The sequence below is a fragment of the Artibeus jamaicensis genome, unplaced genomic scaffold, assembly GCF_021234435.1.
Source record: "Artibeus jamaicensis isolate MK-2021 breed Jamaican fruit bat unplaced genomic scaffold, CSHL_Jam_final contig_391, whole genome shotgun sequence".
Lineage (NCBI taxonomy): Eukaryota > Metazoa > Chordata > Mammalia > Chiroptera > Phyllostomidae > Artibeus > Artibeus jamaicensis.
The window spans coordinates 7,703,319-7,717,092 of record NW_026521814.1 but is presented as its reverse complement, the minus strand read 5'-3'; the positions used below and the strand labels follow the sequence as shown (position 1 = coordinate 7,717,092).

The 13,774-nt window shown below is 42.2% G+C and overlaps 1 protein-coding gene across 1 annotated transcript in view; it reads left to right on the top strand.

Annotated features, from left to right (window-relative positions):
- LRP2 (LDL receptor related protein 2) overlaps nt 1-13,774 on the top strand; it is a 191,487-nt gene that overhangs the window by 132,421 nt on the left and 45,292 nt on the right. Inside the window, exons 47-53 of the mRNA XM_053665167.1 lie at nt 188-319; nt 1,654-1,855; nt 4,960-5,255; nt 6,545-7,061; nt 8,253-8,405; nt 8,895-9,065; nt 12,234-12,457. Of these exons, the coding sequence (XP_053521142.1) occupies nt 188-319; nt 1,654-1,855; nt 4,960-5,255; nt 6,545-7,061; nt 8,253-8,405; nt 8,895-9,065; nt 12,234-12,457 (1,695 nt within the window). The remainder of the gene's footprint in view (nt 1-187; nt 320-1,653; nt 1,856-4,959; nt 5,256-6,544; nt 7,062-8,252; nt 8,406-8,894; nt 9,066-12,233; nt 12,458-13,774) is intronic.

Sequence of the window (13,774 nt, the reverse complement as noted above, 5' to 3'; positions counted from 1 at the left end):
TAAAGTTAACTTTTCTTTTGCCTTAGGCTCATTTTGTGGGGTCCCTGGTCTACCGGTCCCTGGTTAGCAGGAGCATATGGGGATACGATTAAAGAATTTGCATGAGAAGCCTAGAGCAGGCTTCTCCCACGATTTTTGGGATGCAGATATTTGCTGCAACAAGAGAACTTTTTATTTTTGTTTTCAGTGTACAGCGAGTCAACATGCCTAAGCGATGAGTTCAGGTGTGACACTGGGAGGTGCATCCAAGCAGACTGGATCTGTGACGGTGATAACGACTGTGGGGACATGAGCGATGAGGATGAAAGACACCATTGTGGTGAGTGAAACCAGTTCATTCCTCCGCCACGTCACCTTCCAGGGAAACTCACTAGATTCATTTTCCTGTCTTTGGAGCGTATGATTGTCAGGCAGTTCCTCTTTACGCAAACACACGCTGATAGAAAGTTATTGTAATTTTTCCACTGTGGGATTTTTTTGCTCTCATGTACTTAAATACCTCTAAGTAATGAAAAATGATTTTAAATTTTGTTTTTTTCTCTTGCATTTAACTGAGAGAAACAATGTCCCACATTCCTAGAGCAGATAAAGAGAGCTCAGTTGGCCACACTTAACATGAATAGCAGCTTCAACAGTGTAGCAATTAATTACGCCTCTAGTTTCATCCGTTACCTTAGAGCTGTTGTTTGGAGAAGGGTTACTGAACACGCTGAGGAACACCATTTTTCACTACCAACGGAGCATTGCCAGCTCTTAGCTGAAGTGTCTTAGAAAAGTTGTCTTTCCGTGGTAGAACCATGAGAACAACGGCTCCCCGCTGTTCGCATTTGATCATTACCTCCTGTGCCAGGGGCACGGTTGTCCTGAGCTCCACAGATGCTCCTCCCCTGAGACGGTGGTTGGCAGCTGCACAGGCGGGAACTCCTGCCTCCCCTCCCCAGGACCCCTTTCCTCTGTCTCCTATTCACCCACCACGAGATTAAGCAACAACGTAGCTCTTCTTTTATTCTGGGGCATCAATGCTTATAAAACTTGTGTCTCATCTCTTTCCTAACAGTGCCATGGGTTCTGATAACCCTTGTTGGTGTGTGTTTTCTCCTATACACCTTATTTGTACTTAGGATGGTAGCTTAATGTAGTTTGAAAAAAGTACTAGATTTGGGGGAAAACAGACCTAGGTTTGAAGCCCTAGCTCTTTAAAAAGTTCTGTGACTGTGAGCTGCCTACTTAACCGTTCTGAGTTTCAATTCCTCACCTGTGGAGTTCACATACAAGTACCTGTCTCACATGTGTTTGTGTGGTGACACCGTGTAAGCTAAAACATGTTATCAAATGTGAGGCATGTTTTGGTATCCAATTAACAAAACTGAGAGTTTTTTTCTGAAGCCCTAAGGAAAGAGTAGGATCTTATTTTTATGGAAAACCATGTGAGGTTTTTACTGTTTCTTTCTTCTGAAAAAAAAAATCCAAAGTCCAAAACAATTACAATGGAATTTTTGGAGGCATTTTTATTATGACCTAGCATGACCATAATTGATTTTTTCATCTGTTTTCTCATTTCCTTTCCCCTCTTAGACTGTAATGGGTTAGAAAGACTCTGACTGCTAGAACGTGCTTTGGCGTGGTTTCTGATGCTCACGTGCTTTGTTTCAGAGAAACACAACTGCTCCAGCTCCGAGTTTCTCTGTGTGAACAACGCGCCCCCCTCCAGGAGGTGCATCCCCCAGTCCTGGGTCTGCGACGGGGACATGGACTGTGCCGACGGCTACGATGAGCGGCAGAACTGCACCCGGGGGTCTTGCTCTGAAAACGATTTCACCTGTAGCAATGGACAGTGCGTCCCCGGCTCCTACAGGTGAAGGGGGATTAAAAACTTCCCTGTAAACCTCGACCACCCACTGGGGCAGAGCTGACCGATCCGATGGGTGGGCCGTGGGCCTGGTGGCATCGCTGCCTTTGGCTCAGGGTCCTTTTAAGGGGGCTGTGACGTGTTTTGATTTTTTCAAAATCACAAGGAGAAAAAGAGAAATTTTAAGTCAAAGAAAGTAGTTTAATAGGTAGTATTAATAGGTGTATCTGCCTTTATATCAGTGTTGTCATTAACTATAACTTCAAATGTTTTTACGAAGGAAAGGGCTCGTGAAGATGAAAGGGCCTGGGGCTCATGGCAGCCACGCTGTGACCTTCCCCAGGGGCCCAGGGAGATGAGTGAAGAGGGTGGGCTATAGGCACAGGTTTTTCTTGAAGCAAATGACTTTCTTGGTTTTCGATTCGGAGTAAAGGCTTGGGGGAAAGAAGTGCTTCACTTTCTTCTCTGTGCAATGAGGAAGCTAACGGTGTAAGAACGATGCTGACTGTGGCTTGGCACTTAGGCTCATGGTCAGTGAAACAATGGGCAGAGGCAGGGGAGGTAAACTGAGGGCGCGCTCCAGCATCCAGCATCCAGCATCCAGCATCCAGCATCCAGCATCCAGCATCCAGCATCCAGCATCCCGCGGGAGAGGCAGGAGGGACGCATCTCCCCTGCTCTTTTGTTTGAAAGAAGTTGGAAATCTGAATTTTTGTATGAAGTATTTTGATTTTTGCATGTGCCAAGGTCAGAAATGCATAATGAGGGAACAAGGACATTGGCTTACATCCTACTAGGGACAGAGAAGAAAAATATCTGTGAAGCTGGCACAAGATCAGAGCAGCAGGGCTTCTGGGGCCATGGCAGCAGCCCCTTCCCTGACCCTGAGGCACTACGGGGTAGAGCAGGGGGCAGAACCCTGTGCTCTTGGTGGTGGTCCTGAGGATGCCAGACAGGGTTCTCTTCTGTGAAGGATGTGGAAGGACCAGAAACATGACATTATGACCACAAATGGTAGAGATTAAAGAGGTAGATAAATGTTGTCTAGATGATGCGCTCTTGTGGGATGGCTCCTCCCCCAAGGAAGCCCACCCTAACATTGCCGAGAGGTGGCAGTTTGAATGCTGACAATGTGAAGACATTCAGGAGCTGTTTTCCTGCCCCCCCTTTTTTTTTAGTGAACTTTCTTTACATGTGGTTTGTCTACATTTAACTGATGTGGATGTGATCTGTAGATTTTTAGCCTTTGTATGAGAAAGAGAATAAATCTTTATATTTTCTCCCTACTTGCTCAAGAGTTATGTTTACTGATGTTTGGTTCTCCTGAGCCCAGTAAATATCTAGTATCCTTAGTCTCTGATATATTCTGACAACCTGGGCTAGGATCTAGGGAGTGGAATTATTATGTCGGGTCTGAAATTCGATCTAGGTTATTTCTGACTTTTCTGAGCTCTGCCTTCTTTATTACTATGATCTAGCAGCTGACTTACCTGCCCCATAAGAGTTTTATTGATTTCATTTATCTTTTCTTCCTTTTCTCCTCTCTCCCTCTCTTTTTTCCCCCCACTGAGCTTTCTGAGTTGCTTTTGACAAGGGCTATGGCAAAAGAGAAGGAGGACCATTCATCTGGAAACCTGGGCTATAGGGTCTAAACCACTCCAAGTTCTGTGCCTTAAGTGCCAGCATCCTCCACTAAAACACACTGTGAACATGTACCCTCTTGCTTGCTTGGCAGAGTGGGGACTCCCTGTTTGGTATAGTGGTACAAGGGATCATATTTCCTACCGACTTTTTTTCCCTTGGCTCATTCCTGATGCTACTGAAGAATCTGGATATGACTGTATTGTGAGCAGCTTGCTGCAATGCTGACATGCAATTGTGTCTAAAAACATGGTGATTTGCTTACTTAAATGACTTATTTTTTCCCTCCTGGGTTGCATTTAAATGAGAGTAGAGAAAGCATTGGCATCTTAAATCATTTGGAAATGAGTTATAGCTCCCAGAACACCAAATGGAGTTGAGCTAACTTGCATTGATCACAGTTCTTTACAGTTATACACACACATTTTGGTATAAATCACAATGACAGTGTCCTAGGTTTGTGGATGGGAATGCTGATTAGAAGGCCTGACCATAGATGAGTTGTAAAATTGACAACACTTGGCTTTGATGTCTTAATGTCTTTTAATGCTCTGCCTCTAACTTCTATGGCTCCATAGTAAATTCTTTTATGAATTGTCAGCCATTAGTTTTGCCCACCTTTACTGAAGATTCTTTTAGACTTAAGATGAGTTTTGTTACTGTTAACAAGATTGCTTTCAGTAATTATGACTCATAGGATCTTGCAACAATGTAGAGAAAAAAGAATAGTCTGGTTCATAGGATTGCGGGAAACCACATGGTCTTCACAGAGCCTACGAATGTTAGGTTCCAAGGTAGCTTCTAGAACTATGGAATGCCTTTTTCCTTTGACAGTAGTCTATGCTAGCCTACTAGTCTTCCTCCTCCCCATCGTCATTACCAGTCACATCTCATGGTAGGTGGCAGGGGTATTATAATGAAAAATGGAAGTAACAGGACTGTTAATGCAAAACACGACTTCAATCAGAAGATAAGTGTTCTTATAGGCCACACCCAATAGCCTCATTATTTATAATATATAGTACACATCTTATGAGTATGTACTTGAATATGGACACTTCTAGTATATGAGTATGTACTTGCATATGGACACTTCTAGTGTATAGCTATGTAGCCAGGATATTTCTTGTGCCCATAAGCTGTGTCATTATCTGATGAGTGGATCTGATGGACACAAAAATTATAAAAGTTGCAGTTAGTTATTTTGTCCACTGGGGAAAATGAATGCAATTGTTTAAATAGCTCTAAACCCACATTTCCAATGGTAGCAACCAGCACCTGGGGAAGTTGGGTAGAATGCTAAATACTCTATTCTTCTATTGCCAGAGATTGGTGGGGAGGGTGAAGGTGCTGGGGGAGGAGAGGTCGATGACATTGATGATCTTGTGATGGAAATGGCTGACCTGTCATTTGGGTGGAGGAGATAGTTGAGACTTTCTCTCAGAGCCGTACTGGGTCTCATAACACAGGTGTGACCGGCACAACGACTGTGGTGACTACAGCGACGAGAGGGACTGCTTATACCCCACCTGCAATGAGAATCAGTTCACCTGTCAGAATGGGTTCTGCATTTACAAGGGCTACATCTGCGACGGGGAAAACGACTGTGGAGATGACTCTGATGAGCTGGGGCACTTGTGCCACACCCCAGAGCCCACGTGCCCCCCTCATCAGTTCAGGTGTGATAACGGGAACTGCATCGACCTGGTGAGGGTCTGCAACCACCTAGATGACTGTTTTGACAACAGCGATGAGAAAGGATGTGGTGAGTATAACAGAAGATTTGGGAAAAGAAATTGGGGAAACTAAATTCTTTTTTTTTTTGAAGGTTTTTATTTTTTTCAAAGACTTTTATTTATTTATCTTTAGAGGGGAAGGGAAGGAGAGAAGGAGAGAAATATCAATGTGTGGTTGCCTCTTGTGGGTCCCCTGCTGGGAACTGGCCTGCAACCCAGGCATGTGCCCTGACTGGGAATCAAACTGTGATTGTGTGGTTCACAGGCCTGCGCTCAATCCACTGAGCTACACCAGCCAGGGCTGGAAACTGAATTCTTAACCCTTTATGACTTATCAGGAATTTCCTGTCTGTCCTCTAGGTAGAAAATTATTATTTCTTGTTTGTCAAAGGCAAAGATTACTTGCTATATAGGGACTTGTCCATGAGTTAGGCAGCTCATTACAGAGAAGAGAAAATGAGCAAAGTCAGACCATTAGTACCTAGCAGCATTGTTACACAAGGCAGACAACATTCATTCTCTTTGAACCCTTGGAATGACTTGTTGCTTGAACTGCCCCGAGGCAAGGATTTCATAGCCTGTTGTTCACTTTCATCCTCAGGCGATTGAATGGGAGACTGTTAACTTCCCCCTCACCCCAACTTCCACAGGAAACCACCTGGAATTTATAAAACTTAAAATTAATAAGAACATGCTGTCCTCCCAGGGTAGATAGTTTTTGTGTGAGTTTAGCCACGTGTCACAGGACGGGCCAAAGGCGCACTCAGTGGAGTGCGGGCATCTTATCCCTTCACGGGACAGCCACATGTGTGCATCTCTTCCCAGATGCACTGGACACTGGACCAGTGTCGGTGGTGCCACACTGGCCCCCTGAACCCTGCCGTGATGTGAGTAGTCACACTGCTGAAGTCGGAGATGCTGCGTACCAGGGTGCTCCCTCCTCCCCGCCCCCAGGCCTGTTTTACCAGCACCCTGATGGCCGGGTCTCCTCCATTTGTCTTTCTCCTCCTCTCCCCTGACATTTTACTTTAAAAACTGTTGATTAAAAGAAGTTTGGCAGGTATAGGTTTTGAAGGGAAATGTAAGCTTGTCAGTTGTATTGTTAAAACCACTGGTGAGGGACTAAGTTGGGGAGGAAGTTGGAAAAACAATGACTTTTGAATAAATCAAGAGCCTTGAGAAATCCCTATTGTCTGTCTACTTTTAGCACGATTCATTGAGAATTGGCGCTTTTACGGTGGAAATGTTGACTTTGGGTCATCATGGTGGATCCATCATTGGTATTTTAGGTTTTCTAATGACTTTCTTTTACCTACAGGCATTAACGAATGCAATGATCCTTCCCTCAGTGGCTGCGACCAAAACTGCACAGACACCTTAACCAGTTTCTATTGTTCTTGTCATCCTGGTTACAAGCTTATGTCTGACAAGCGGACTTGCAGCGATATTGATGAGTGCGAGGAGACGCCCTTTGTCTGTAGCCAGAAGTGTGAGAACATAATGGGCTCTTACATCTGTAAGTGTGCCCCCGGCTACATCCGGGAGCCCGATGGGAAGAGCTGCCGGCAGAACAGCAACATTGAGCCCTATCTCATTTTCAGCAACCGTTACTATTTGAGAAATCTAACTGTAGATGGCTCCTTTTACTCCCTCATTTTGCAAGGACTGGGCAATGCTGTGGCACTGGATTTTGACCGAGTAGAGAAGAGGTTATACTGGATTGATATAGAGAAAAAAGTTATTGAGAGAATGTTTCTGAATAAGACAAGCAGGGAGATAATCCTGAAGCACAAACTACCAGCTGCAGAAAGTCTGGCTGTAGACTGGGTTGCCAGGTAAGAAAACCCTGAGGAGCTTTATAAAAGTTAATTTAAAAAAGGAACAAACCTGTTTTCGTCTTAACAGGGAATTGGTCTTTTTCAGCTTGGTTAATAGTGTGGATACATTTAATGCTTCTGCACGGGTTTTTTCTTCTGTTGTATACCTGATGCTCAGGTGGGATGCCACAGAGCCTAAAATCTAGTGATTTTAAGAATGTGCTATCATCGTTGGGGGGGGGCATCACAAAGGAGAAAAGGCCTCTGCTATTTCTGGCCATTCAGTTACCTGGAGATTGGGGTGAGGGATGACTCATGCATTCACCAGTAATTTCAGTCATTTGAAACTGCTTCATGTCAGACGCTGTGCCAGGTACCAGGGCTCTAGAGCAGACCCTGTTCTCCCGAGTTCACAGGCTTGTTTACAACAGTACTCATTCCCAGCCTGTGCTGGTTATGAAATAGAGAGGCTAATCTGCAACTTCTGTTCTGAGTCCTTCTAGAAACTGAGGCTCTTTAACGTAGGCAAGGGATAATTAGATTTGATCAAATCATGCACACTTCTAAACACCTTGGTTGAATGTCGAATCGGTCAGGAACTTGGCAGCATATAGTAGTTGGCTTTGTGGTTAACAGAAATGAAGATGCAGGCAGGTACACTGCTAATAGTGCGGCAGTCAGCCCAGACCTACAGGGGAACTCTTCCGCTTCTTCTCTGTTTAAGGGTAAAGATCCTAAAACAGGGGTTGGGGCGTTTGCTCCCTAGTTCTACGTGAATAGTAGCTGACCTACTTTAGGTGCTCAATAAGTGCCTGATGAATAATGAATAAAATATTGACTATGTGGATATGAGTATTTTATGGCCCTACTAGGTGTCTAAAAGCATAGCAATTAAAGACTTGCAGGAACAGAACTAAATATGAAGAAAGTAAAGCCAGAATCCTTGTTTGAGGTGTGGACCCAGAATTCCTCATGTGACATCATCTTAAAGTGGGAATTGTGGCACACAGTCTTGCGTCTTCCATTGTCCCATTGCAGGAAGGTCAGCTTTCCCCCTTTACCCTTGTTTGCTGGGTAGTGGGGGAAAGGTGCCTTTTAACAGTTGTATGTGTGATTCCAAGGTAGCTTGGATAGAGAGTTGGGTGGTTAAATATGCACTGTTTCACAAAAAAGATTCCTGGGTCAGTAACTCTTGGCTCTCCATTTCAGAAAGCTTTATTGGGTGGATGCCTACCTGAATTGCCTCTCTGTCTCTGACCTTGATGGTCGGTACCGCCGCAAGCTGGTGGAGCACTGTTTGGATGCCAATAACACCTTCTGCGTTGATAATCCCAGAGGAATTGTCCTTCACCCTCAATATGGGTATTGTCTCCCTGTAATCTGGGGCTCTTCTTTCATGCCCTTATTCTGCCTCTGTTATCTCAAGGCCAGTATCTTGCTGGGATTTGTTGTCTCCTTTTTCTACCTGGTAAATGGTTTCGTGTAATGGGTAAAAGCATGGCTTATTCTAATGGTATTCATGAGTTATTCTGTTTTCTTTGCCATGCCACCATTTCACTTTTCAAGTCACAATTTTTGGCTACATGGACAAAATTTTGGTAAAAGAAATAACTCGCCTCTACTGGACTTTCCCGGCCAAGTCCATTGAAATCCCCAGTTAATTGCATTTACTCTTGAGCATTCTCTGTATACCATCCCCCTTTAGATGATATTCTATTAGTTAGTTTTCTTTCCTTTCTAAGAAGCTCTTTAGAATGTAAACTTTATTTATCTAATTGGAGAAGGGCCATGTCTTGTGGCTACTGACTTCTTTTGGCTTCAGGAGCTGACCCTCTGTGCTTCCTCCCACAGGTATGTGTACTGGGCAGACTGGGCTCACAAGGCCTACATTGGGCGAGTAGGCATGGACGGGGCCAACAAGTCTGTGATTATCTCTACCAAGTTAGAGTGGCCCAATGGCATCACCATTGATTATACCAACGATCTACTCTACTGGGCAGATGCTCACCTGGGTTATATTGAGTACGTATATGGAAAAGAATAAAGCCCACTGAGTAACTGTTTGTTCCAAACACCAGGCTTGTGTTGCCAGGAAGCTTCTCACTGGTCTCTGAGATCACTCTTTTCTAGAACTGCCTATCGGCCATTCACTGAGCTCGGGCATGGTCCGGTGGGAAGGGAGTGAACCTTGAAGTCATACAGATCACGTGTTTTCACTTCTTATTGTTTTTTTTTTTTTCCATCTTAAAAAAAAGTGGAGCTAATAATCTCTCCTCTATGGTAGTCAGTTTAGTGCTCAATCTGTCTTAATTTCTTATCCCTTTATTTTTCTCTTCCCTCCCAAACACATGATTAATAAATTTTATTATGTAAAGAAAGAAAAAGAGTAAGAGTGTAAAAAAGATTTCTCCTAAAATACTTTGTGCACTCACTTATTGATAAGTATAATGATATGTTTTATGTAGTGGTTTATTCAATATGATAATACATTCAAATCATTCTTGTAAAATGGTAATTTTTAAAAAGTATGTTAAATGTTATACTGTTCAGTGAAAAATTCTCATTGTAAGAAAGATAATATACTTTCTTGACCAACCAGTACATGTCTATTTGGGGCATTGTTAGTTATGTTCTGGTTAGATTGTAGTAATTTCTTCTGGGTAAGCACTTACGAACAGGTGCCCCGATCTGCAGCCTGTTACATTCAAAAGCATGGGGTTGCGTTAACTCATTAGTTACAGGCCTTCTAAAATTCTGTCATTGTGTTAAATTTATTTTGCTGCCAAAGTCAGTGTGGATATTTTTGAAGTTCTCGAATTCCACATTCTGCTAGAGACATACCACTGAGAGGGAAGGAACCCGGCACACATTCCGGTGCTCTCTCTAGTGCTCAGGGCGGACAAAGTGAATCAATCCCAGAACTCTCTTTTGCTGAATTGGGATGTTTCTCTACAGCTTTCCGCAGCTGACACATGTGATAAAGACTCTTTGCCACCCCCGTCCTGGGACACTGGACTGTTTTGACAGGCTGTGCCACTACCCGCTGCTGCTCCCTAATACTTGTTTTGAACTCAGTCCCTTGAAATTAATTTTTTTTAAAAGATTTTTAACATTTCTTTTTCGAGAAAGGGAGGGAGAAAGAGAGGGAGAGAAACATCAATGGCTGGTTGCCTGTCTTGCTTCCCCTACTGGGGACCTGGAATGCAACCCAGGCATGTGCGCTGACCAGGAATGGAACTGTCAACCCTTGGGTTCTCAGGCTGGCTCTCAACCCACTGAGTCAAACTAGCCAGGGCCCTTGAAATTACCTTAATAATCTTAGTTTTAAAATATGTTTAGGGTTGGTAGGAAAGGAGACTTGGGAAATTGAAGGTTATCAGGGTTTGGACGTGTGATGTGTTAGGGATTCTTTCTTGTTTTTATACTAAGGCAGTCTTTAGCATTCTTCTTGCAGAATTTTCCATAACAGATACTAACTCACTGTTAGGTAGAATTCAACTTCGGTCATAATAAGTAGAATATGAATTCTAGTTTATTTATATTTATTTGTACCTTTTCAATGTAATGTGTAGATGGTGATACCCTTGGCTCTTCCCATGGTATACGTATTCTCTTTTTGAAAAAATATCACAGAATTTAGCATTTCATAAAATCTCATTTTGAATTAGTAGAAGCATTAAGCTGTTCAAAGAAACTTCAGCAACTTTACTGTTGGATTCGTGTTGTCCTTTAGGACTTGTAGATTATTCTCAGTCTTAAAAGCTTTGTAAGTTTAGCTGAAATTGACAGTGTATACATAGATAGTATTTTAAGGAGCATTAGAAGCAAAAAGGAATTTTCTCACTATTTAATATTCTGTTCGCTTTTTGTGAAACCTGTGTACTCGGATTCTAAAATTCAGACAATAGGTTGCTGTCGAAAGGTCAAATCATAACACCAGGCGCTGCGATCTGGGACTGAATGAACCTTTAAGATTCATGTAGCCATGTTGACTCGATCAGCTCCCGGGGTGGGGTGGGGGAAGTGTTTGTGTTCAGATACATGTTTCATGGACCACGTAAGCAAATACGTTTTCATAAAGCGTGTGCATTTCTCGTACCTGTTGGGCTGTGCCACCACATCCTTCTTGCTGTGCTTGTGGTTGTGCATGTGACAAAAAAAAAATACTCATAAAGGAGCCTGAGGTCTTCACACAGAGATCCTGCAAGAACTGAAAGGAAGTGTCTCAAGACTACTTTCTGGTCAATGATTTTTTTAAAAAGAAACCAATAGTGATTAAGTTCTGGGTGCTTATCTGCAGTCGTATCAATAGAGGCCAAGGTCTCCACGTTTCCTAAAAGACCATCAGTTATGATGTTTTGGAGAATACTTCTAACATTGCATGGCTAACATCATCAGGTTTCTTAGTTGACAGCTCATTTAGTCTCCTGTTTGACTTTTAGGGTCTGCTCCAAACTTTAAAAATACTTGAAATATCAGTATTCTGACAGACTCATAGAAATGAATGAGACAAAACTAGAGGACCTAGATATTTGGATGTGGATGCTCCGTGACTGAAATCAGAGAACTTCCTCCGCAAAGTTCTGGAAAAGTACTCATTAAAAGTGCCAAGGGCATGATTAATAATAAATGGTCTGTCAGTACACGCAGAGTCAACCCTGATCTGTAGTTTTAGTGCAGCTAGTATATGCCACTCAGGTTATATGGAGAATCCAGCTGTCTCCTAGTACAGCTTCTCCCCTGAAATGTTCACGAGAAGGCAGAATTCCAGCTTTGTGTCGCTATCCTCTGATTCCTTCTGATGACTTAGGACACAAGAAGGGTGTTCATCCCAGGATATCAAATGATGCTTCCTGGAGAACTTCAGTGTAAGAAATTGTAAACCTGTGACAGTGGAACCAGCTGCATCTGCAGGAAAGCAGCTGTGGTTAGAAATTTGTGATTATTTAAACTCCTCTGGCCATTCCTATTTTTAAGACATCACTTTTTTTTCAACTTTTACACCTTTTGTTCAGTCCAAATATCCTGTAATTTTATTCTTTGTTTTAACTAAAGATGAGGAGTTTTATGGAGGATCTCAGCTTCAGTTACCTCTGGAAGTTGGAATTATTAATTTGCTAATCTCTCTATCCTTAAAGGCGTTAAAGGAGAGCAGTTATCTTCACCGAGTGACTCTTCCTCCTCCCCCAGGTACTCTGACTTGGAAGGCCGCCATCGACACGTAGTGTATGACGGGATACTGTCTCACCCCTTTGCCATTACCATTTTCGAAGACACTATTTACTGGACAGATTGGAATACCAGGACGGTTGAAAAGGGAAACAAATACGATGGATCGAACAGGGTGATGCTGGTGAACACGACACATAAGCCATATGACATCCACGTGTACCATCCGTACAGGCAGCCGATAGGTGAGCAGATGACCCAGAAGTTTGACTAGTCGCTTCAGATTCATGTGCATGACATCTTGTTTCTTTCATCATAAACATCCTGATTTGGAAAGGCAATGGTGTTACCTGTCAGTGTTTTCTACAGAGCACGTGCTGAAAGTTGAGGGCATGGAAATACCTGTAGAGTTTATTCTTCTGTTGGAAAGGCTGCTTATAACATTTTCTTAATGCTGATTCTAGTCTTAAAAATTAATCTTGTTTTTTGTCTTTTGGTAAGAATTAACAGTTTTTATGTTGCCATATTTACTTTATTTATTTTGGTTGGAGCATTGATGTATATTTTTAACTTAAAAAAGTTATTTATATTAATTGTTGTTCAGGTACAGTTTCTGTCTTTTACTCCCATTCCAGCCCACCCCCCCAGTGCTCCCCGCCTCTCTCCCATTTCCACCATTAAAGTCCTAGAGGAGAACATAGGAAGGAAAATCTCAGATATTTCATGCAGCATCATTTTTACTGATATGTCCCGTAGAGCAAGGAACATCAAGGAAAGAATAAACAAATGGGATTTCATCAAAATAAAAAGCTTCTGCATGGCTAAAGAAAACAGTATTAAAATAAAAAGAGGACCAACCATATGGGAAAACATATTTGTCAATGATACCTCAGACAAGGGTTTAATCTCCAAAATATACAAAGGATTTACTGATGTATTTTTAAATGAATTAAAAATATGACATTTCAGCATTAAATACTTAAGAAAACACTTTAGAAAAATTAGGACATTTCCTATATAACCACAATAAATTGTTCTACCTCAGAGATATAATTATGTAGATGCAGTTATAACAATTATTTCTTAATATTGAGATCAATCTATTGAAATGATTGGTCCAGAATAAATGTTTAGGGGAAGGGTCTGCAGGAACAAGTATAAAGGACACATGGACAAAAACAAGAGAGGGTGGAAATGGGAGGGAGGTGGGGAGGGCTGGAGAGGTGGGCTGGGATGGGAGTAAAAAGCAGAAAACTGTACTTGAACAATTAAAATAAAAATTTAAAAAGCCCCCCAAAAGAGAGATGTTTAGAATAGAATTATAATTATAAAATATCATTTATTAAATTTCCTCTTGCATACAACATTGTATTGTCTATTGAATATGTTTTTGTTGTCTTCCAGAAGGTAAAGATATTGAGTGCAGCTCATTTCACTTTATCATAAGTTAGAAATTTTTATTTGTGAATTTATGTTCCTCTTCATGCAATTAAAGCATTTCATACTTTAGAGAAAGTCCAGTGAATGTCTGGCGTATATTTTGGTGGGGGTGCAGTAGATTT